At 47.0% G+C, this 23,353-nt stretch overlaps 1 protein-coding gene and 1 pseudogene across 2 annotated transcripts in view; one reads left to right on the top strand and one right to left on the bottom strand.

Moving 5' to 3' along the window:
- Positions 1–1,730: 1,730 nt before the first annotated feature.
- LOC115319153 lies at positions 1,731–2,942 on the bottom strand (annotated as a pseudogene).
- A 740-nt stretch (positions 2,943–3,682) lies between these two features.
- LOC8034773 (transcriptional regulator ATRX) overlaps positions 3,683–23,353 on the top strand; it is a 65,177-nt gene continuing 45,506 nt past the window's right edge. The window contains exons 1-8 of one of the 2 annotated variants that reach the window (XM_040216198.3): positions 3,683–4,082; positions 4,390–4,480; positions 4,614–4,709; positions 11,422–11,534; positions 14,347–16,444; positions 19,492–19,562; positions 20,113–20,194; positions 21,830–22,172. In XM_040216198.3, coding sequence (XP_040072132.2) covers positions 4,432–4,480; positions 4,614–4,709; positions 11,422–11,534; positions 14,347–16,444; positions 19,492–19,562; positions 20,113–20,194; positions 21,830–22,172 — 2,852 coding nt within the window. In that variant the 5' untranslated portion in view covers positions 3,683–4,082; positions 4,390–4,431. The remainder of the gene's footprint in view (positions 4,083–4,389; positions 4,481–4,613; positions 4,710–11,421; positions 11,535–14,346; positions 16,445–19,491; positions 19,563–20,112; positions 20,195–21,829; positions 22,173–23,353) is intronic. The other variant, XM_042290010.1, reaches the window with a different exon arrangement.

The following is a 23,353-nucleotide window of genomic DNA, read 5'->3' on the forward strand; positions in this document are numbered from 1 at the left end:
ATTGTTTGTTTGTTTGTTTATTGGTTTAACCCGGGAGGGTAAGGCAACTGCGAGCAGGCATTACGCTCATACCAAGGGGTCCACAGTGCCTCTATGGCAGGAAAAAAAAGAAGAAAAACAATAAATAACTAGAACCGGTACATAGATAAAGGGGTAAGTTCCGTGGGAGAAACAGGTTAGATGCTCTGCAGGTGGACTGTGACGCTCTTCGAAAATGTTCGTAGCGAGGCACTGTCAACTGGTGGTGAACTGGTGATTGCCGCTGGGAGGGACCTCCAAAGTTGCACGGCACAGGGTGCGAAGGAGTGCGAATGACGGAGCTTTCGGGTCAATAGGGGCTGCACACCACCGGTGCGGGTACGCCGCAGGGAAGAGGCAAAAGCGATAGAGGTGTCTGGTAGCAGAAAAGTGGCTAGGAGCCGCGTGGTTGCTGCTTGACGCCAAAGTTGGAGTAGGTCCCAGCCAACTGAACGGAGGAGATCCCTAGAGTTCAGTTCTCGATAGGGTGGTGTTCGGGGGCCAAGTTGGCGTCTCATAATAAGGTAGGCAGCACGGCGTTGCACTGATTCGAGGGAGGCAACAAGTTGCCTGGTTGCCGGGTCCCAGACCGAGCAGCAGAACTCCAGGATGGGCAACACCAGCGCTGTGAAAAGCAACCTGGGCACATCGGGACTGGCTCCTCTTGTTGACCGGATGACAAAGCCAAGGAGTCGTCTTGCCCTGGACATGACGTTCTGGACGTGGTGACGGAAATCGAGATGCTGGTCGAGGACGACACCTAGGAGGCGGATGTGCGTGTTTCTTGTGATCTCTACTCGGCCCAGGAAAAGTGTTGGAGGGGTTGAGGGTTGGCACGAGGCAGTGATGTGCATGGTAGCGCGTTTGGTTAAGTTTAGGGGAAGTTTATTATCTTTTGACCAGAGAAGAATGCGATCTAGGTCGGCTTGTAGGCGTGTGTAATCTGAGGGGGCTGAAGCTGGGTGGATAAGGGTGGGGTCATCGGCGTATAAAAGTGGGGTGGAAAAGAGGGAAGATGTGACGTCGTTGATGAAAATGTTGAACAGGGTGGGACCGAGTACGCTGCCTTGGGGTACTCCCTGGCGTACAGGTGTCGTGGAAGATCGGGTGTTCTGGTAGAACACATGCTGGCTGCGTCCCGAGAGAAAGTCCTGCAGCCAGGCATACAGGGAGCCAGATATTCCCATCTGTTTGAGGTTAGGTAGGAGCAGGTTGTGGTTAATGGAGTCGAACACCTTTCTGAAGTCCAGTCGCACAACTTTGCAAGGGAGTCGGCTGTCGAGGCTGGCACTAAGCATACTGGTGACAGATGCAAGGGCCGTCTCACAACTCCTGCCAGGGCGAAAACCATACTGATGTGGGCTGAGGAGGTTCGACTGTTCGAGGTGGACAAGAAGATGTTTATTGATTACCCGTTCCATTGTCCGGCACACTATAGAGGTAGTGGAGATTGGCCGGTAGGAAGTGATTTCAGACTTGGGGGCTTCATGTCCTTTGTACAGGGGTGTTACGCAACTTTCCAAGAACTAGGCACTGAACAATTTGTGAGGAAATCATTGAAGAGACGAGTAAGAACGGGGAGATGCGACCAGCGCAGGCTTTGAGGAAAGCAGGATGAATGCCATCTGGCCCGGGGCGTTGTGAGGGGTTGAGGCGGGACAGCTGGCTTCGTACGTTTCGTTTGGTAGGATGTCTATGGACGACAGCACGGTTTCTGGGACTGTTTGGGGGGGCGGAATCTCGGGGTGTGCGGGGGAGGGGTCTGGTGTGGCAGGGTCAGTTAGTGGGGGAGCCAGAAAAAATTGGTGGGAGAAGAGTTCGGCTGTGTCGTTGGGTTTGGAGTAGGGTGTACATGGTGTAAGACGGGGGCTTGGGACATTTTCTGCTGGCGGTGAAAGTAGGTCCAGAAAAGTTTGGGTTGACTGGCAGCTTTTGCTGCTAATTGTTGCACGTAGTTGTTGTGGGAGATGTGGATTAGACGCTTGACATCCCTGCGAGCCTCGTGGGCTTGGGCAAGATGAGCAGGATTTTGGCTTTTCTGTGCTTTCTTGAATAGGCGGCGCTTGCGCCTGATCAGAGCTTCTATTTCCTTTGTCATCCACAGGAGGTTAGCTCGCTTCCGACTAGCCCGGACAGGAACGCATTCGCGCTGGATGGCTGATATATGATGTTGAGCCAGAGGTCGTAGGCATCATCAGTGAAAGGGTTGTCAAACACCATCGACCAGGGAGCAAGATGGATTAGCTGCATGATTAAGATGAGAGAAATCGGTTCGTGCAAACTGATGGAATTAATTTCTTGGCTTGAAGGATTCGCTTGGGTGCTGAACACTGGATAGTGGTGATGAGGGCCTGATGGTCGCAGCCCGAGAGGCTGGGGATGACTGAGCAGCGATGGGACAAGGTGGGGTTGTTGGTCAGGACAAGGTCGAGGAAATAAGTGGAGCCATTCCGGGAGATGTAGGACAGGGTGTCGCAGAGTTGAGTTAGACCAGCTGTTTCGAATACCTCAAGTAACAGGTCGTCTAGTGGATCGGATGGGATGGGAGTACCAGGATCGGACCAACTGATGTGGCTATTGAAATCCCCAAAGATGAACAATGCAGAGAACTTTCTGTGTTCAATCTGATACATCCTGTCTTGCAGAAGGGCGTAAGAGTGTTCCCGGAGCGAAGGTGGACAATAAACACATCCCAGAAGTAGCATATGCCACGCTTGCAAGACTTCGACAAAAATGGCTTCAAGGCCCGGTGGGGTCAGGTGATATAGGCGTCGGCACGGGAGTTGTTTTGGTATTGCTAGTGGGACGCCACCCCCGGTTGAGGGTCGGTCTTGCCGAAAAAGAGTGAATTGTAGGGGGTCGATTAATTTCCCATCAAAAACAGAGGTATAACCATGTTTCGCAAACGGCAAAGATCGTGTTCGGGAGGAAAGACGTCAGGGCTTGGAATTCGAGTAGTTCTCTAGGGAACGTACGTTTGAGAACCACACGGTAATCGCACCGGAGGTTGCGGGGGTGCTACCGGTGCTACCACCCACAGAATCATCGTCAGGCGAACAGGGAAGGCCGTCGTCGCATTGATTTTTCTGGGAATGGTCGGGCCGTTGCTTGGAGGGGCTGATGACCTTATTAGAGGGTGGGAGCTGACACGCCGCGCAGAGCCACTCTGTTGTTGACGAAGACAGACGGCGATACGAGGCGAGGGAGATGCCTTCACATTTGCGGTGTAGCCACAAAGCTCGCGCCTCTTTGAGTTGAAAAGATTGTCTGCTGTTTGACACCAGCTGGGCTGTGCCTTTGTAAAAATTGGAAGTGTATATAACTTAGCCGGAGCTATAAGCATAAGCATGTAGCTCTGAACGATGCTTGGAGCGCACGAACGCGTGTCTTGCGCTTGTCAGGATGCTGTAAACACCAAGCTACTTTCGAAACCGAAACTGTTTCCACAGGCGCGTGAGTGTCGTATCGGGTTTTACAATGAGTTGCAAAGTTTAGCTTCGTTTTATAAGTAAACATTTATCTAGAAACCTGCCTGGCGCACAGTAAATTATTATTAAAAACTTTAATGTTACTGCGTTAATGACAAAACTCAAAGCCGGGGATAAAAAGTCCTGAGATCATGTGAAAATCTGAGGATGTTCATGCCCCATCAGGTGTTCCTTTCACTTTCGTTCGCCGTTGCCAGCTTACAAAATGCGATGCGGAAAGGCGCGAAGTTCCAGTTTAAGCTCGAATCTTGAGTTACTGTGCTGATTGTCAGTAATTACAGACTTCGTCGCGCTTCGACATTTGAACTGTGTATATATGGTACAATATTGTGATGGGTTAGAGTCGCCAACTAGCCTCAAAACGTGATCACCGTGCTGGGTGTGTAGACGTGAAGGCACATGCCGTTTCGGAGTTTGAATGGAATGTGACAGCCGGCTTGTCCAAGTTGTAGCAGGCTCCATATTAATCATATCTTTACGGAAGCCTTGAATGCTATGTTACGTTTTCGTCTCGGTCTCGTCAAATGTCGACAGAAGTGAGCGAACACATATAAGCTCCGGTGCTTACCTGTTCAGGTGTGTGTTTACTTTCGGAATCAATCTCTTGGCCCGGGGCCTCCCACCAAAACCTTTGCCGCCCTTTCTTTTTTTTCCTTTGTCAATGAGTCACGAGTGCCTAAAGGTCACTGGACAATTTACGGGTGTTTTTCGAGCGTATTCACGATACAAAAGGTCTGTCAACCTGCTCCCCGTAAACTGGGATCAATTTCGAAGAAAGCAGTGTGCGCGAGGTGGTCGTTTTCGCTTTCCTATTCGAGTAGCAAAAGTCGCTTTTTGTTTCTTTTTATTAAAAAAATGTATGTATACATATATATTTTTACAGGAATTGCGAATCGGCTTTGAAACGCTGACACAAGCCGACGGGATGGCGGGGAAGGAGACTGCACCTGGACAAAACTCCCGCGATTCATCAGGTGAGTGCCAGCGACGGCGAGGAGCCGCATTTCGGCAAAATTTGCCCTTTGGCCGATTTACAAGCTCTTGCAGATGCGCTTCAGTTGAATTTATCGTGTACCTAAGAAATTGGAATGTGTTTATGCTTTACAGATTCTGATTCTGAAGCTTCAACGAGCAAGAAGCCAGACAAAATCTTGGTTTGGCTGGGTCCAGAGCAGAGAGCTGTGCCACGCTCTCAAATAACCAGTAAGTTCTGTGGTGAATTATGCCGCGCAGCGACGCAAAATACCTTCCACCAGTGGAGTCACAAAGGGGGCGGAGCGGGGGGGGGGGCACCAACCTTTTTTTCAAGGTACTTGCGAGTCGTTTTACCAACTAGCCAAGTGACAATTAACCCTTTGAGTGACGGATTTCTTTTTCTCTCGCGGGCTGGACGCAAGCTTTGGTCTCAGTAACACTGTAGCATGCTCTGTGAAGAATATTTATTTATCAAAGACATGCAGATGTATGGTAAAAAAAAGTCTGTATGCCTCCAAACTAGGGCAATTTTTTAAAGAGTAATGCTATATGCACTCCAGAGTGCAGCTAGGCCGGAAATTGCTATATGCACTACGTTTGTCTCGTATAAAATGAATGATCGCAACGAGTTTTCCAACCGGTGGCATAGCGTAGGGGTTAGCGTGTCCGCTTTGTACGCAAGTGGACGCAGGTTCGAATCGCGGTGATTCTAACTTTTTTTTTTCTTTTTCTTTTTTTCTTGAACGTTGTTTTGACGAGGCATTTGGCGATATTTATATTTCTTTTTTGCGATGACCACTAAAAAAAAAAAAAAAAAAGAAACACCGAATGTTGTCGACGAAACTTTGCAGACTTCGCAGATCGGGGACAGCGGGGCTTGGGTTGCCGGCTGGACCAATTGGCTGGACGCCGTGAAGCGGCGTGTACTGCTTAACTTTTCTAATTAGCAGCCGCATACTGTCGCCGCGAAGCGGCGTGAACGCAGGCGGGGGGCTGGGTTAACGAGCTCCCCAGTGATACACGCGCAGTTCGAAAAAGGGTGGCCCGAGCGGCATGAGCTCTCAGCGTAGTGCATATAGCAATTTCCGTCCAAAGTGCACTACGTAGTGCATATAGCATCGCTCTTTTTTTTAAAAATATTTTACCGATCGAGGCATGGTACTACACAATGGCAATGGAGTGACCTTGCAATATGGTGGAAAGCTGGGCAAGTTGGTGGTACATGCTTAACAAAAAAGTAAAACAGTGCCAAAAAAATGGAGCACAAGAAGACTTGATATCCTTTTTGATGTTTTCTTGATGCTCTATGATGCCTGTCCAATTTGTGTTTTCTTCCAATAAGTCAGCCGAAGGTCAGTACTTTGTGCACTTCGTCTTCTGGTCCTCCGTTTTTTTTGCTGCCGTTTTACTTTTGCGTTAATCGTGACCTCGCACCCCTCTTTTGAATGGCCTTATTCGACCTTTGTTTATTCAGAATAATTTGGAGCTGTAACTTATTTGTTTACAGTTTTTGAATACCGAGTTTTTTAGTAGTTTCTACAGGGTGAGTCAAAAGGATCCGTGGCTGTTTGAACAGATGGCATAAATCGGTTTCTAGACATATTGTGCTAAAATTTTGTAGAGGTGGCCGGCAAACGTGTATTAAAAGTATAAAAATTTCTCTGCACAACCTTGGCCGAGTAAAAAGTTGGAAATGAAAAACTTGAAATTCCTACTTAAAGTGGCCATGTGCTAATAAAAGACATCCGATTGGCACAACAGTCGCCAGATGTCAGCAGTGCTCTCTGCGTCGACTGGAGGCAGAGTACCGCATTTTTCTGCGTTGGCTTCGGTGATGACACGGCTTTTTGTCGGCTTGTTTTGGATGTTTTCCTCCTCGTTGAGATGCCTTACCCAGTGTAGAATTGTAGAGGAGCCCGGAGGATGCCGTCAAAGCTCTGCTCGAAAACGTCGGGTGTACCTTTTCCGTCCTCTGGCACTCCCCGTAATGGATAACAACCTTCGCTCAATCGTTGGGAGCTAAGCGCACCATGGAAGATGACAGCAGCATGGGTTAAAGTTGCAGAGAAGAGAAGAGACGCAGTAACAACCAACAAGTGCTAAGCAGAAGAAATAGAACATTTGCTTTGTTCTCATTTCATCTTCATTTTTCATGTTTTATTGATAGAATAAAATAATTGTACGCTGTCCATTTATGAAGAGAGTGCATCACGTCTGGTTCATAAATGTCCGCCGTTGATGGCGTCGGAAACGTCCGTCAGGCCGCCTGACGACATCGGCAATTCAATGAGAAGATTTTTAAATTCGATGAGAAGATTTTGGTTCCTTCATTTAATAAAATTATGGTACATCCTATCTTTTTTCTTAATATGTCAATATAAATCATTTGTGATCGAAGGTTTTCATATATTATTTTGACATTTATTTACTTGAATAAGCGGGAAAGCAACGTCATAGCAAAGCTTAAATTTGTTTTAAAAAAGTGCATATGCAAGGTTAGGGTCACATTCCAAAAGGACGTTCATCCAGTTTGCTCAAGCAGGACACAAAATTTCCAGTGATTCTTCATTTATGCGTCGGTGGGAGTAACTATCGCCTTTCGATGTATTTTAGCCACAAAAGAAAGATGGTGGACAGAAAACTGGCATGTGGTCGCTTATATCTTGTGTAAATACGCCAGATGTGGCTTCCCTAGCATTGAGATTAGTTATGCACATATTTATTGAACCAGAACAGTGGTTCTCAAATGGGGGTCCGCGGACCTTGTGGGGTCCGCGAAGGCATTCTAGGGGTCCGCGAAGCCCTGCCTCATCAGTCAAGCCTGGCAATAAAAGGTGTTTTTCTTTTTAGATTGAGATGAAATGTTCCAATTTTTGGATGAGTTTTCTCGTCTGTATGTCAATTAGAAAAGTCTACTTCAAACTAGCCCTTAGTTATATCCATTCAATGAATCATTGTCATAATTAACCTATACCTTTCCCTTCCCCTCGTCACGAACTGGGTCCTCCATCTCTGCCGATCCACAAGGGGTCCGCGAAACATCGATGGTTGAGAACCACTGAACTAGAAGTTTTTAAAGTCACTGACGTGGGCAGTGTCGCAGCATTAGAACATCCCCAAGCAGATAAGAGACTATTCATCTCTATTACATAACTATAACATTCAAGTAGGTCAATGTTTGTATCACCCATAATTAAAAATAATTTGGAGGTCTTCCAAAAAAATTTTTAAAAATCTTCCTTATTACCAGTGGGTCTATAAACAAGTTTCAGCATCTAAAACAAGGCACTCAGTGTCAGCTGTGATCACAAAGAAATTTTCAACAATATACCAAGAAATATTGTGTCTTAAATAGAAGGCAACACCCCTCCTCTTTTACTTTCTCTGCCTAAACTGGCGCATTTATAATCATTAAAAAAAGGTGGTTCAGCATGTTCGGGAATCCTAGTATCAGAAAAGTAACGTGTCAAAGCGCATGCTCAAGGATACAAAAAAAGATTTCCAGGTCGTCGCGGTTGTTACTGCTACTCCTGGTGTAAACGTGGATTGCAGAAAAACTACTCTCAAAGTTACAGAAAGTGAGATTAAAGGATGAGTCGTCAAAATATCTACATTCCATCGGATACGTTCCATCCATTAAAGATATAATTTGTATTTGAAATAAGATCTACAGAAAGACAGAGATTACCTTGTCATTTTTTCTATGTCGTAGATGTGAGCAATCCTGATAACGGGTGAGGTTTCATTTTTTCGTGTGTATACCCTTCCTCCCGATAACCAAACAGATTTCCATCCTACTACACATTTTCGAGCAATCGCTGCTCCCAGGTTCCGTTTGTCGAGTCAGGTGGTCAGTCACATACACGGGGGATGCCGCACCAGCAGCATAGAAGTCTGAAGCCGTCATGCGCTTCTTTTTACATTTTTGCATCAGCAAGTTTCTCTTGCTTCATTGTACAAGGCATACCATGTTTTTTTCTGCTGGCTTTTGTGTAGGCACCCTGTGACAGATGTCAATGTCCGCCTCGGTTATAGGCTCGCCTAGAATCTCTCCAATCTGCTTTATACAATGAGGATGGGATCACCTACTTCTGGTGCTCCTTTGATTTCAAGGTTATTTGCCCTTTGATATTGTTCAATTTCTTCCAACCTGCTAGTTACTTTGCAGTTCTCAGTTTCTAAATTTTTGTTCTTAGAGTGCAGGTCTTAGGGGCCCGTTTCTGGCTTGAGCGGTGTCGGCGTAACCGCGAGGTCCCATGGTCACGACCCCCTGAGGCCACGTGACCCCCCTAAGGCCACGTGACCCCCCTAAGGCCACGTGACCCCCCTAAGGCCAAGTGACCCCCTAAGGCCACTGACCCCCCCCAAGGCCACGTGACCCCCCCCAAGGCCACGTGACCCCCCCCCAGGCCACGTGACCCCCCCAGGCCACGTGACCCCCCAGGTCACGTGACCCCACTTCCAGGTTGCGTGACCCCCCCAGGTCGCATGCCCCCCTCCCCCTAGGTCATGTGACCCCCCCCCCCCCCCCTTGAGGTCACGTGACCTCAAGGATTCACCTATCCCTCAGTACGCTTCCATCCTCCTTCTCAAGAGCTGCGCTCTAACCGGCGTTACAGGGAATTGTGAATGGCTTTCATTTTTGGAGCGCAGCTCTTAGGGGCCCGTTTCCGGCTTGAGCGGCGTCGGCGTAACCGCGCGGTGCATCATGGGAAATTTCCCATAATGCACCGCGCGAGCCCCCCACCGGGGTCACATGACCTCGTGGGGGGACACGTGACCCCCCCGAGGTCACGTGACCCCCGCCGATGTCGCGTGACCCCCGATGACGTCGTCGTCACCGATGACGTCACCGGCATCCACATCGTCATCGTCATCATCACTGATGACGTCACCGGCATCCGCATCGTCATTGTCATCATCACTGATGACGTTACCGACATCCGCATCGTCATCGTCATCATCACTGATGACGTCATCAGTGACGTCACTGATGTCGTCACTGGCATCCGCATCGTCATCGTCATCATCACTGATGACGTCACCGGCATCCGCATCGTCATCATCACTGATGACGTCACCGGCATCGTCATCGTCATCATCACTGATGACGTTACCGACATCCGCATCGTCATCATCACTAATGACGTCATCAGTGACGTCACTGATGTCGTCACTGGCATCCGCATCGTCATCGTCATCATCACTGATGACGTCACCGGCACCCGCATCGTCACCGTCATCATCACTGATGACGTCACCGGCATCCGCATCGTCATCGTCATCATCACTGACGTCACCGGCATCAACATCTTCATCGTCATCATCACTGATGACGTCACCGGCATCCGCATCGTCATCGTCATCATCACTGATGACGTCACTGGCATCCGCATCGTCATCGTCATCATCACTGATGTCGTCACCGGCATCCACATCGTCATCGTCATCATCACTGATGACGTCACCGGCATCCGCATCGTCATCGTAATCATCACTGATGACGTTACCGACATCCGCATCGTCATCGACATCATCACTGATGACGTCATCAGTGACGTCACTGATGCCGTCACCGGCATCCGCATCGTCATCGTCATCATCACTGATTACGTCATCAGTGACGTCACTGATGACGTAGCCGACATTCGCATCGTCATCGTCATCATCACTGGTGAAGTCATCAGTGACGTCACTAATGACGTCATCGGTATCCGCATCGTCATCGTCACTGATGACGTCGTCAGTGATGACATCATCAATATTTGGGGGTCACGTGACCCCCAAGGTCACGTGACCCCCCTGGTTAGTTGAACCCCCCCCCCCCCAGTGCCCTTCCCTCCTCCTCCTTAAGAGCTGCGCTCTAATTCGGCGTTACAGGGAGTTGTAAGCGGCTTTCATTTTTTTTGTCAGTATTTGTACTTCCCTCCGTAGTTCCTTAATGTCGTCAGCGACCTTTTTCAGGTAATCGCATGAATTGCTGCGGTAGTTTACGCTTTCCTTTAGTCCTCTTGTTTTGGTTCTTATTTCCCGTCAAGTCTTCAAGAGCTTTGGTGAAATCTTTTGGATCTTTACTCCTTTTGAGATGCGGAGACACAAACTGGACGGTTCAAGAACAGTTTACACACTTCACAAAATTTGCTGTTTGGCAGCAGTGCATTCAGAAAAAAAGGTTTTTAGAAACTTTTTAAGACTTTCCTCAAATTCTCACCTGCAAACGGAAATAGTTGTGGTTAGATGTGTGTTTGTCCTGCACCACCGCCGAACTGATAGAAAATCGGCCGGCACTGTATGCCTTAGGGCTTGTCGGGGTCGTTGGTGGTGCTGCGGTCTCCGATCTTGATGGCAACACGTGGCGGTGAAATGGGGAGTCAGCAAGGGAGGACTCGAAACTGGCGCAGCACTTGGTTTTGATGGCCCAGAAATTCTGCAAACTGAGGTAGTTGTGGTTAGACATTTGTTCGTCCTGCACCACTGCCGAACTCAAACTGGACAGCACTGTCAGCTTAGGGGTGAGCGGGGTAAGAAAAGCAACTTTCGTCCGAATTTTGAGCGACGGGCTAATCTTCTAGGGGGAGAATGGCGATGTCCGGGCACACAGACGAGCGTCCAAGCAAGAGGGGAGTTCCTCTTTTTTCTCTTCTTGAACTGTAGGGTATGCTGTACGATTTGAGAGTTCAGGGAGAAAGCGAAGAAGGAAAGAGTTCAAGAATCGTTTCATGGCCCCTCTAACAAGTTATGCTATGATGCCGCAACCAAGAAGTATGTCAAAAGAGGTGCATCAACTTCTTATTGGGTATCTTGCCTAATTTCCACAAAACTCTTTAGTTCTACTCATCATTGTTTTTTGTCAGACATTTACATTGATTGTAGTGACTGTTCACCACAATGTGCTTAGTGTGTCGGCATGCCTTAAAGTGGGATGACTCTGTATGTGCAGACGACCTCATCACCACCCTGCGAGTGATGTGCACTGCCTGTGGAGAACAGGTCAATCATTTCGACCCTAAGAAGGTTCTAATCCACAAGCACTTGAAGGTCATTTTGTGCAGGGTAAGAGGCATCCCTTTTAACTAAGGCAACACGCTAGTCAAGCAGGAAGGTGGCTATAGGAAGCGTCATCTTTGAGAAATCACAATGTCGTCTAGAAAGTGCAATAATGGCGTACCAAAAGATGACTTTAAGGCTTGGAAAGTAATATAATATGTTTTACAACATGCAAGAATTGATGGCTGGATATCTTTTGTAAGAGATAATCTGCATCTGTAGCTTTTTATCATACCGTGCTGAATGAAATGAAATGGACTGGCAGAACGCGTGGCCTCGCGCATACTGTAAAAGGCTTTATTGTCAAGAAGAGCTCAATATTTTGTGAATTTGATGAAGTGTGGTTTATGGGGGAAATCTTTGGTGGGCACAAAATTTTGAGGCTCATGGTGGAATGCCATGTATTTGTTCCCATAGGAAAGAATATTCGCGGGATATATTGTTCAAGATATTAACCGGGTCGTGAAATTTGCGAGAATGATGTCCTTGTGAAAATTGAGTCATTTACAGCATACAGTTCCTATAGCAATGTCTGGAGTATCTAAATTTCAGAGCCATATATTTACTCTAAGCTAGAGTAATTGTATATGTTCCAGAAACGGAGTGTAAAGTTTATCGTCTCATTGCCACGTAGCGTGAAGTCGCTCGTTGTCTTCAAGGTTTGTGCTCGCGTCACTTTCGCCGATTGCCAGCCAAGGGTCTCTTCTTTTGGGTTTAAAGGGGCCCACCAACAGTTTTTTGACAGGTATGAAGTTCGCGCTGAAACGGAGCTCCATCAAAGCAGAAACACCCAGGAGAAAAAATATTACAGAAATTCGCAATATTTTGCGAGTTAGTAGCAAATAAAATTTTGCAAAAAACAACTTTTAATAAGCAAAACATTGTGCTTCATGACGTAAAATGAAACTGTTTAGCGATTGGAGCAAAGCGGTTGGCCAATTGGACGCGAGTTTGGTTGATAGCCCGTCGGCTCGTCGGCCATTAGGCCTAGTTGCAACCATCGTAGCTTTGGGATCGGGTTGCCATCATCGATGAATTTACCGGGCTTATCGGATTTTGAGGGCAGATCTGGGCGTCGCGCCGTACGTGGACACTCCACGCAAGCGCCGCGTCTCTGCCTCAATCCGCTTCGACAGCCGCGGAAGACTCGTCTCCCGCAACTCTGCCACCGGAGCCGCCTCGGCGACTAGGAGGTACAAACTGGGAAGCGTTCCCATTGGGCACGATATAAGCTGGGTCCTGTCGCCGCACTTCACTCGAACAGTGAAAAGTCTGTCACAGCACTAAAAGAAAATAAGGGTTCCCCTCGCTCCTCTTACTGCTTTTAGTTGACCGGGACCGGGGGCGCACAAGTGAAAATACGATGCGCGTTGTCTGCACGGACCACTTGTTGTCTGCTCGCGATGGTACGTCGCGGACGCCGCTGGGAGGCGCGCATGCGCCTCCCAGCGGCGTCCGCGACGTAACGACAAGGCGTTGTTTTCGCTCTTTTTGAACTTTAATTTGCAACTTTATTAGCTCTGTAAAAATGATTTGTTCGAGAAATAATGACGGTTAACGTGTGATATACTTTATTTCGCTTCAAAATTCCTGGGACGGCTCTCGCCATTCACGAAACCCAGAGAATGTGACGTAGAGTGAAAGGGAGCGCCGTTTTGCGCGCGCATTCGGCACCTCGCGGCGCCACCGTCGGAGGAGGTGTTTCCGAGTTGTCAAATTAAAATATGATGCGCTAATATTTTCAAACTCTTCCGTTGTCCACTGGGTTTCCGGGACCACTAGCGTGTAGAAACCGCAAAAAAAAGTCGACTCTCAAATACTGTTGGAGGGCCCCTTTAAGTGATGTTGGGATCGTGGACTTTTAGGACTGAATAACTTGGTTTTATATACAGGTATATACACAAAAATTGCAACATAATTCAAAGTTCACTCGTTCTCAAAACTCTAGGGCCTCTGCCGTTTTACTCTATAAGTGACACCTCTGCACTTTCGCCACTCGATTCCTCCACATCGCTCTCAATAGTACTTCAATCTCAACTCATGCTGATCTCTTTCTCAGCTCTCACTCCGTCCCAATCCTCCTGCATCACTCTCGATGCATCTCCTCTCAAGTCTCTTAGTCGACTTCCCTTCTTAACTCCCACGCTCTCAGCATAGCTACCCTCATGTCTTCCTCTCTTTCACTCTCTCCCCCAGACACGCACTGTCATCTCCGAAGGACTGCGATTCGACAAGCATAGTCGAATCGCAAGTCAAATTGGCGCCACTAAACCAAAGCAGCCCTCCGCTGCCGACTCTAGACATTCCAGTAATCGACCCCCGCAGACGCACGTGGAAGTCATTAGATACCTCTTGTGTCCACAATATCCAATTCCCGGTACTCCCCTGTTCCCCAACTGTTCACGGCCACGCAGCCCCGCCGGGCGGCCACTACGAAGGGGACTCCTAACGAAAGCCAGCCATCCATCTCAAACCAAAGTAACACACTACACCCCTGCGACTCAGTCTCCAGCATGTTACAAAGGCTACATACAAAGTTACGGAACATGGAGCATATGCAATTACTCTAGTGAGGCCACGTGCTTCGATGATCCATTTAGTAGTTTAATTAAGCGCTGTACATCACCTATTTCGTAGCATCTTGCTCTCTTATTGTGAATTTTGATGAAAGACTGATAAAAGTCAGTATAGAAAAAAAAAATGCATTCTCATTAGATTTGCAAGGTGTTCTGTAGCAGATTATTGGACAAGCTCTTTGGTATTCGGGGATTGACGCGTTCAGTGCTGACAGCTGCCGTGGCAAACTCGCATTTCCTAGAACTGCTACAAGAGGTATGGAGACGGCATCTTCCAGAAGGACTCTAGCGGTGCCGACGAGTACTGCCGGTGGTGTGCTGAGGGTGGGAGCCTTGTGGTGTGCGACTCGTGCAGCCGCAGCTTCTGCAAGTCGTGCATCCGACGCAACCTCTCCCGTAAGGAACTGGGCCGCATCACGTCCCTGGACGTCTGGAACTGCTACGTCTGCGACGCATCACCGATCCAGGGCCTCGTCAACTACGCCGACATGATACGAGAGTTCAGCAAGAAGCAGCAACAGCGGCCGTCAAACCAACTGGTTCCCTCGGCCGACTCGCCCAGCGGCAAGGTTAGCGAGGAGGTGCAGCTGAAGATGATCGCGGAGATGACGTCGCAGATTCAGCGGACACTGGATGAGTTCAACAAAGCAAAACAGGGGAAGGGCGTTGGCCCCGAAGACCTCGTGAAGACGGCCGAGCTGATGCACGCCAATGCCCTGAAGCTGGCCAGGATAACGGAAGGCGTGGATCGTTCCCAGCGGCGGAAGAAACAACTGCAGCGCACAGACCGTACGACGACAGCAGACAAGAAGAGGACTTCCAAGAAGGTGGAGGAGAAGGGGAAGGGTAAGATGGAAGAGGATGGGCAAGGAGGCGAGGATGTGTCCGAACCCGCAGTTGACGCGTCTGAAATCGTGGACGAGACTTTGGACGTCACTGTGGAAGCCCGAAAGGAAGAAGTGAAGGAAGACTTACAGGCAGGAAAGGACAAGAAGAGGACTTCCAAGAAGGTGGAGGACAAGGGAAAGGGCAAGATGGAAGAGGATGGGCAAGGAGGCGAGGATGTGTCCGAACCCGCAGTTGACGCATCTGAAATCGTGGACGAGACTTTGGACGTCACTGTGGAGGCCCGAAAGGAAGAAGTGAAGGAAGACTTACAGGCAGGAAAGGACAAGAAGAGGACTTCCAAGAAGATGGAGGACAAGGGGAAGGGCAAGATGGAAGAGGACGGGCAAGGAGGCGAGGATGTGTCCGAACCCGCAGTTGACGCGTCTGAAATCGTGGACGAGACTTTGGACGTCACTGCGGAGGCCCGAGAGGAAGAAGTGAAGGAAGACTTACAGGCAGGAAAGGACAAGACGAAGAATGTTTTGAAGGTAAAGGACGGAGACGGCAAGGACACAGAGTGCGGGGAGCCTTCCGGAGCAGACGAAACTCCGACAATAGTGCTGGACCTCCCCGAAGCGCTGAGTCTCGGAGACGAGTTTCCGCCTGTTGCCGGAGCAGACTGCGAGGACTCTCTGGTGGAGTCGCAGTCGCTTCTAGCCGACCTGGTCGAGCAGGATTTACCCGATGAGTCTGGGTCACGGGCGACTCCCGTCGTCGCCGAGCTCAGTCCGAGCCACGACGAAGCATCCACCAGTTGGAATCCTGCCGCCGTGGATGAATCGGCTTCGCAGGTGGGCGGTTCCAAGACGCAGGACCTTTGTGACCTTGACAAGGACAGCAGCGCTTCGTCATCAAAGGGCGACAACTTTTGCGACCTGCCGACTGAAAGCAACAAGAGCTCGTCGGAAGAAAACGAGCCGTTGACGGCACAGACGAATGACGAGCAGCGCAAGAAGCGTTCTCCGCTCAGCAAGAACCAGAAGGCTCGTCAGGCCCTAATACGCAGCCTGCGGTACTCTGAGGACGGTTCCAGCGACGAGGACAGTGAGGACGACCTGCCGCTGGCGCTGAGGTCGCGGCGGAACCAGAAGAAGACTCCTACGAAGCGGCGGACAAAGTGGAGTCCCAAGAAGAAGGCGCAGGAAGCTGATGCGGATCCGCCGACTCCGGCACTCTCTCGCTCCTCTACCCCAACGCCAGTAAATGTGAAGGATCTGGGACTTGACGACCCCAAGCTGAGTCTGGAGCCGGTCGTCGTGCTACGGAAGCTCGATATTTCTTTGGACACATTGACGGAGCAAAAAAGGAGGAAGAGTGGAGACGACATTTCGGGACTGCTCAGGTTTCCGCAGCCAGCTCGTAAGCGCGACAGGACGCCCAGAAAGCCAGGGGAGGCGAAGGCAGTGGCTAAGAACTCCAAGAAGGCCGACGCTGAGGGCATCGAAGCCAGCGGTAAGTGCAGCCCCCCATTAACCCTTGAGGGTCAAGTTTTTTTTTTTTTTCACAATTCCCAGTGGTCAGGTTTTGTTCCCAAAAGACTAGTATAAAGAAAGTGTCAATTGACAGATTTTTTCTTAACTAGTGGGAGCACATACAGTGCTTACAAGCCATTTAGGTTTAGAAGCATCAAAAGGAAATATTGAAAGTGAAAGGTAGTCACCTTTCTTTCATTCGGTTTCGTGTTGGCGCGTCCGCTTCCGCGACAATCCAGCGGCTGCAGATTCCTAGCCAGAGGTATTTTACAGAGCTTCTCTGTCGGGTGATGAGCACTTGTCTCTGAATTTAATTCCCAAATGTGCCAGAAGTTTGAATCGGAAGAGCCAGTGCTCCCATCGGCACTATCGTCAGAGTGGCTGGTGTGCAAAGTGAGCTTTACATTCGTGGAGCATCTAATTTGAAAATTATTACTAGCCCAGGAAAGCAGATCATAGTGTGAATATAACGTTTATGGATCACCGAGGACATAACAAAAAGCAACATCTCCCGCTGTGCGCACACTTTTGCGTTTAAGCGATCGCTTTCAAATGGGTAATCAAGACTACTCCAGTACATGTACGGCGGCAACGGTCATAAAGTTAAAAGGTTAACTATTTTTGTAGATTCAGTAAATACAGCCTGTAATTATTTTTTGACATTTATAACCCATAATATGTGCGTTATATTCTTTATCCAAGCAATGGCAGCTGCAAAAAAAAAATTTTTGAAAAACGAGCAGCATAAAAATGCGACAATTTTCAAACTTTTGGATTTTTGGGAACTGAGAAATTCAATTGTTTTCAAACTTCAGATTTCTTGCACTATGAAATTTGAACTTCATACTTTAAGATATTTGACAATCTTTCAATTTTTGAACCTGCTGAGTTCAAAAGTTCGAACTTCTGAACAAAAGTTTGACAAAGTTTGAACCCAGTTCACCCCTATAGGTTCGAGGCAACAAGTATAAATAATACAAAGTGTCAATATGTGGACAGGAGTTTGAATTGCATTTAGTCATACCGTTAGCTGATCGTGCTACGAACAATGCGCTTGTATCATCTTTATATAGGCACAGTCAAAAGATAAATTGGAATCGAATCAGCTGCACCAGTGGATGGAAGCAATTTTACCCGAAGCGGGCTGTACAGGTGTTTGTTTTTTCTAGATCATTCACTGTGGCAAAACGTGAAGGATCTTAATAATAATGGTGTATATTAATGTTGATTTATATATGGTACAAGCTTCTTTTAAGCTAATACAGCAGGCATTTCTCGAGGTGGGCTGCGTATCATCATTTTTACGTTCGGGCTACGCAATAAGTGCAGACTATGCAGCAGGTGTGGACTATTTAAGCAAAAACTTTTAACCGCAAATGTTTTCTAGCAGACTATGCCACCAGTGTGCAATTTATACACTGGAAAATATGGTACTTTTGACTGTACCTAAAATAACCACTCGTAGCAGCTCATACTGTCCTTCGTCAACCAGCATATTGTTGATATGTGTCTAGTGCTTCTACGCGAAAGTGAACAGCTGGTTCCAAGTTTGAAGTAATCAAACCTGCCATGCAGTTGATGCTATCAAAAAGTTCTACATAAGTTGGAGGGCCAAGACACATTGTCATGTAGCTGAATGTGCTAACAGATGAATCTTAGCACAGTATTTGTGTGGTGTGAATGAAAATATGCGCCTATGCCTCAAAAGTTCTTTTTGCTGTTCCAAAATGCACTTTTGGCTCCTCCGAAATGATTCGGACCAGTAACATCGCCGTGTTTATCATAGACGCGTGCTGGGGTTTCCAAAGCACAGGACACGTGCCAAGTTCCTTACCTTCTCAGGTTTGGCTTTTCCCGTTATCGTTGTGATTGGGCACAAGCCACTCCCTGAATGCATGTCAAGGCATTGGTTGGTCACGAGCCCAAGTGAAATGCTTACGCAGTGCTTGTCCACTGCATGAGCCACATTTAAATATCTCCGCAAGGATCTCGAAGCTTGATAACAAAATCCTGGGGACTGCATTGTTGACAACTCCAACAACGCGATCCCCACAACTTCGTCATCAAGTTTTGCAAAGGAGAGATTGAAAGAAAATGTCTGCTTTTATCCTTGAAATCATGCAACGACAAAGGCTTTTTGGTCAATGGTGTTGTGTGCAAGCACGCAGTTCCACTAGCGCCAGTAAGCTTGTGTAAAGTGAAAAATATGCGTCGTTGCACGGCCTTTTTAAATGCGATAACATCTGAGCGAACCCTGTGCACTTCCAAGTTTGTGTCTCAGTTTGTAACCAAGGCAGGTGGCACGCATCTGTTATACAACTACTTCAGTTGTGCAGACGGGTGGTAATGCACCCAAACAAATGTGATGGGATAAATTAGCTTCTGTATGGCAAATATCAAGTGTGTTATATCCCTATGTCTACTGTAAGAGAGATATATTTGAAAGGCATTAATAATACAGCCAAAGTCGTCGGTTGGTAGTGTAGGCCCATCTGGAAAGTATGCGGTTAGATCAGAAAATTAAGCGAGCTGATTTCAGATGTCTATGAAAGGTATTTGTAGATTATTGTAGCAGTTCCTAAGCAGTTTAATAAAGAAAAGTTCACGCAATGTTTGGAATGCAATGGTGCAATATGAAGTGTCATTTTGACGACTATGTGAGCAACGATTTCAGCAATTATTTGTAGAATAGGTTTCTGATACTTCGTTGCAGAGCATGTGTATCTCATCCTTGGGGGGTATACTGAGCCGTTTTATTTTCTAAACCGTCATGTTTCCTTTCGTAAATCAACCACATTTGGTTTGGGTGTGTTTGTGATGAGATCTAAGGGATCACAGTTTTCAGATTATCATTTTTGGGTTGATACTAATTTGCCACTTGCATGTAGACATGTTTGAATTTGATCCCGGAGGTGTTTTCATTATATGCGTGTTTGGTACACACATATTGAGACTTGTTACCTCGCTGTTGTTTGAAGGTTCTTTGTTAACTCTTTCCTAACCATGCCCATTTACTTTTATCTTCAGATTTGAGTTCACTGTCTTCAGAGGAGGAAACGGGGGAGGAGTCAGCGCCGAAAATAGTTCCCTTGTCCAAGGTACTATTTGTCAACCCTTTGCTTCCCTTTGTGTAGTATGTGTGTGAATCTCGATATATTTTTCCTCAAAAGGTTTTGTTTCTGCATAGCTTGTTAATTTTCCCCTTATTTTGCACTTTGATATTTTAATGTTATTTTTTTTTTGCTTTTCAACTGGTTTTACATCTTTGTTCTTATCATGTATGTACCGCGATTGCTTTTTTACTTTGTGTAGCTTTGTTTTCTTTACTTACACTGTTGTTTCTTTGATTGACATTAACTGCTAGGCTAACTTTTGATCACTAACTTAACCTTTTATGATCAAGGGGTCCCTTCCACTGTTTTCTTCGAGATCTTTGGGACACCTGGCTTGATAAATACCTTATGAGCTCGCAACTTGTTTGAAAATAAAAACACGTTTTGACTTGACTATTGAGCATGCAATGTTCATTGTTTGATAAAGTGCTAATCTCCCGTTTTGTCACGCCCCCAAATTTTAAAAGCACCTTCACCGAGTGTTGTACAACAGTTTGGTGTCTCCTTAAAAGTAATTGACTTTCTTGTTTTTTAGCTTGTGGAAAATGCGAACGAAGCCTCTCAACGGGCCCTTTTGGAAGAGGCACTTCTGGGCAGCAGCGATGACAGCAAAGAGGGTAACGCAAGCGTTTGTCTTTTGACGAAGACCTGAGGAAGTCTCAGTTTCTTTGTGGCACGCCGTCTTTGTTTGCACGATTTTTTGTTTCTATCGAGAGCCAATACCAGTTGCCCTGTCTTAGTTTTTTAGCTTGTCACATCTACAGTAAAAGTTCATTGATACATTAATAAGTTAGTAAAGTGACTGGAAAATAATTCTTCTACTTGCTCGATCATGCCGACAAAGACCAGGGAGCACAAAGTCTGTCCTGCTCAAACCACACACCGTGTATAAATTGTGCTAGATTTGAAAAGCAGGAAGTTTTCATGCTCTTACATTTGCTAATGTTAAGAGTCGCTGACCATTTATTACACCATATAGAGATATTGTCGAGGTCAGATTGTAGAAGAGAATGATCACATTGGTTAATTATTTCACAGATAGAGCATAGTCATCAGAAAATAATTTGATAGAAGACTGAATGCCAGCGGGAAAATCATTAATATATAGTCTCAAAAAAAAAAAAAAAAAGCAAAGGGCCTAAAATGGAACCCTGAGAGATGCCAGACTTTACGGGACAAGGAGATGAGGTACAATCATTAGCAGTTACAAACTGGGTATGGTTAGTCAAAGAGCAATCAATCCATTTGATGACGGTAGGGTCAATATTTAAGGTACTGATTTTAAGGAGGAGTAATTGATGTGGTACCTTGTCCAACGCTTTTGGAAGTTGAGGAAGATGCAGTTGAAAATTTTTCATGGTCAAGGACCGAGGCTACGTGATGAGTAAAGAAGAGCAGATCAGTTTCACAGGAATAATTCATGTCTCTGAAAACCGTGCTGAAATGGGCTAAAATATAAATTAGACTCGAAATGAGGCCAGCTTTGAATGGATGACATGTTCTAAGATTTTACAGGCAATGCTCGTTAACAAAATGGGGCTATAATTAAGGGGAGATTGTATATTGCCGGACTTCTGAAGAGGATCCACCTTACAATGATACAGCACCGTGGAGCGCTGAATAGACTGTTTTTGTGCAATAAGAAGACAGGTGAATAGACTTCAGTGTTCTTTATATACTTTGAGTTCATTTCATCAATGGCACGACAAGAGGAAAGCTTCAGTTGGCAGGTTAAATTCATTCCCACGGAATTCATAACAATAGGATCCATTGGAAGGAACTCGCGGTTACGTAATTAGGGCACTGCGTGTACACAAGGATCTGAAAATGATTGAAGAACATTCTTTAGTACAGAGCAACATTCTTCACTGTGCATAATGTGATCACTTGATCCGCAAGAGATATTTTCTTAGTAGGTTTTATAATCTACCAAAACTCTAAAGGGTTACAAGCAAGAATTGATGGAAGCATATTGTTAAACAAAATGTGCTTCAAGGGTTCCCCAGTATGCTTTGGAAGGCATACTGGGAAACCCTTGAGGGCACTGCAGAACCCTCGAAGGCATACTGCAGAACCCTCGAAGGCATACTGCAGAACCCTCGAAGGCATACTGCAGAACCCTCGAAGGCATACTGCAGAACCCTCAAAGGCATACTGCAGAACCCTTGAGGGTACATAGGGGAACCCCCTGGCTTTCTATGAATCCAATTGGAGAAGCCAAGCATTAGCTGAGATGGTGCGTCTCTGTGCAGAAGACGGCGAGGCAGAACCAAAGAAGAAAAAGGCGGTGCCAAAGAAGAAGGCGGTGCCAAAGGAAAAAGAGGGCGTCATTCCTGACTGCGAGGAAGAGAAGGCTGGTCCTGAGGAGGAGGAGGCTGGTCCTGAGGAGGAGGAGGCTGCTTCTGAGAAGGAGGAGGCTGCTTCTGAGAAGGAGGAGGCTGTTCCTGACGGCGATGAAGAAGACAGCGACGAAATCAGGGTCGCCACGAAGAAGAGCAAGAAGCTGCTCAAGTATGAGAAGCTCCTGCAGAAGCCAGTTCCCGGCGGCAAGGACGACAGCTCGGAGAAGGAGCCGCCGCCACAGAGCCGGAAAAGGTGAGCCTCCCTGCGCTCATTATCTCACGCGAAACGGTGCATAATGTTTCTAAATCGTTTCACTTCAAGTCCGAGTGCAGCCAGTGCTGCGATGGATGGAGCCAATCAAGCGGCGCCAAAGCTGCATCTCTCGTTGGCTTTGTGCGTTTGCAGTCGCCAACTAAGCCAGTTATGCGCAGTGCATGACTGCGCTTTTTTGCTGCCTGTGATAGATTGGTTTGATCAATCCGCAACAGGCGCCTAGTCCGCACGCGAGAAATGCTCACACACCTTGGCAAATGCCTGCTTTATTAGCTCACGAACAAGCTTGTATCATACATAAACCATCATTACCACACTCTGTCATTCGCCAGGTGCGTCGCTTCTTGCCACAACAAATGATCTAGAAAGAAAAGCATCCTTACAAATCCACGGCCCAGCACAAGCATTCATGGTTTTGGAATTTGAACAAAACAGGCGCCACTCGTGCAAGCGCTTAAAGTAGCACCGGCATGCGGCATTTTTCTCGGGGGTGGTCCAGTTGTGCCATATGCGCCATTTTGATAAATTCCTGCTTGCCTGTGCCTTGCGGCCCCCAAAAGGAAAAATTGCACCAAGCCGAGCCAAAGCTTCAGGTGAGATTGGAAAAGGAATAAACGGGTAAGACGAAGACGACACAATCTTTCAACTGGCAACAGACATATAGGAATCCCAAGAGCGAGCAACCGATTAATCGGCTGCTCGCTTTTGGACTTTTTATATATCTGTCGTTAGTTGAAAGATGTGTTGTCTTCGTCTTGCTTGTTTATTTTTTCTTCAATCTGACCCGCACCAACGCACTCTTCGTCCATTAATGAGCCAAAGCATTTATCTGCAAACAAATTCATTTTTGGAGGAGATTTCATCTGGCAACTGTGGAAATTCAATGGGATTCTGCCATCACAATCCATCCAGGTTTCCCACTCTGCGGCATTGTTTTGGACAAATTTTTTGGAAGGTCCTAAAGCAGTGTAGTTCAGTCATTTCAGTGGCATTTCAAGACGCAATATTGAAGAATAACGAGTAAAAGTAATTTTTTCCTGCGTGCGCATGTCGAGAAATGACACTATTTTGTAGAATCTGCTCGCACATAGCTCGCACATAATTCTTAGTTCATTAGTATGCTCATTTGGGACTGCTTTATTATGAATCATTGTCCTACT

Source organism: Ixodes scapularis, unplaced genomic scaffold, assembly GCF_016920785.2.
Source record: "Ixodes scapularis isolate PalLabHiFi unplaced genomic scaffold, ASM1692078v2 PGA_scaffold13__105_contigs__length_92229423, whole genome shotgun sequence".
Taxonomy (NCBI): domain Eukaryota; kingdom Metazoa; phylum Arthropoda; class Arachnida; order Ixodida; family Ixodidae; genus Ixodes; species Ixodes scapularis.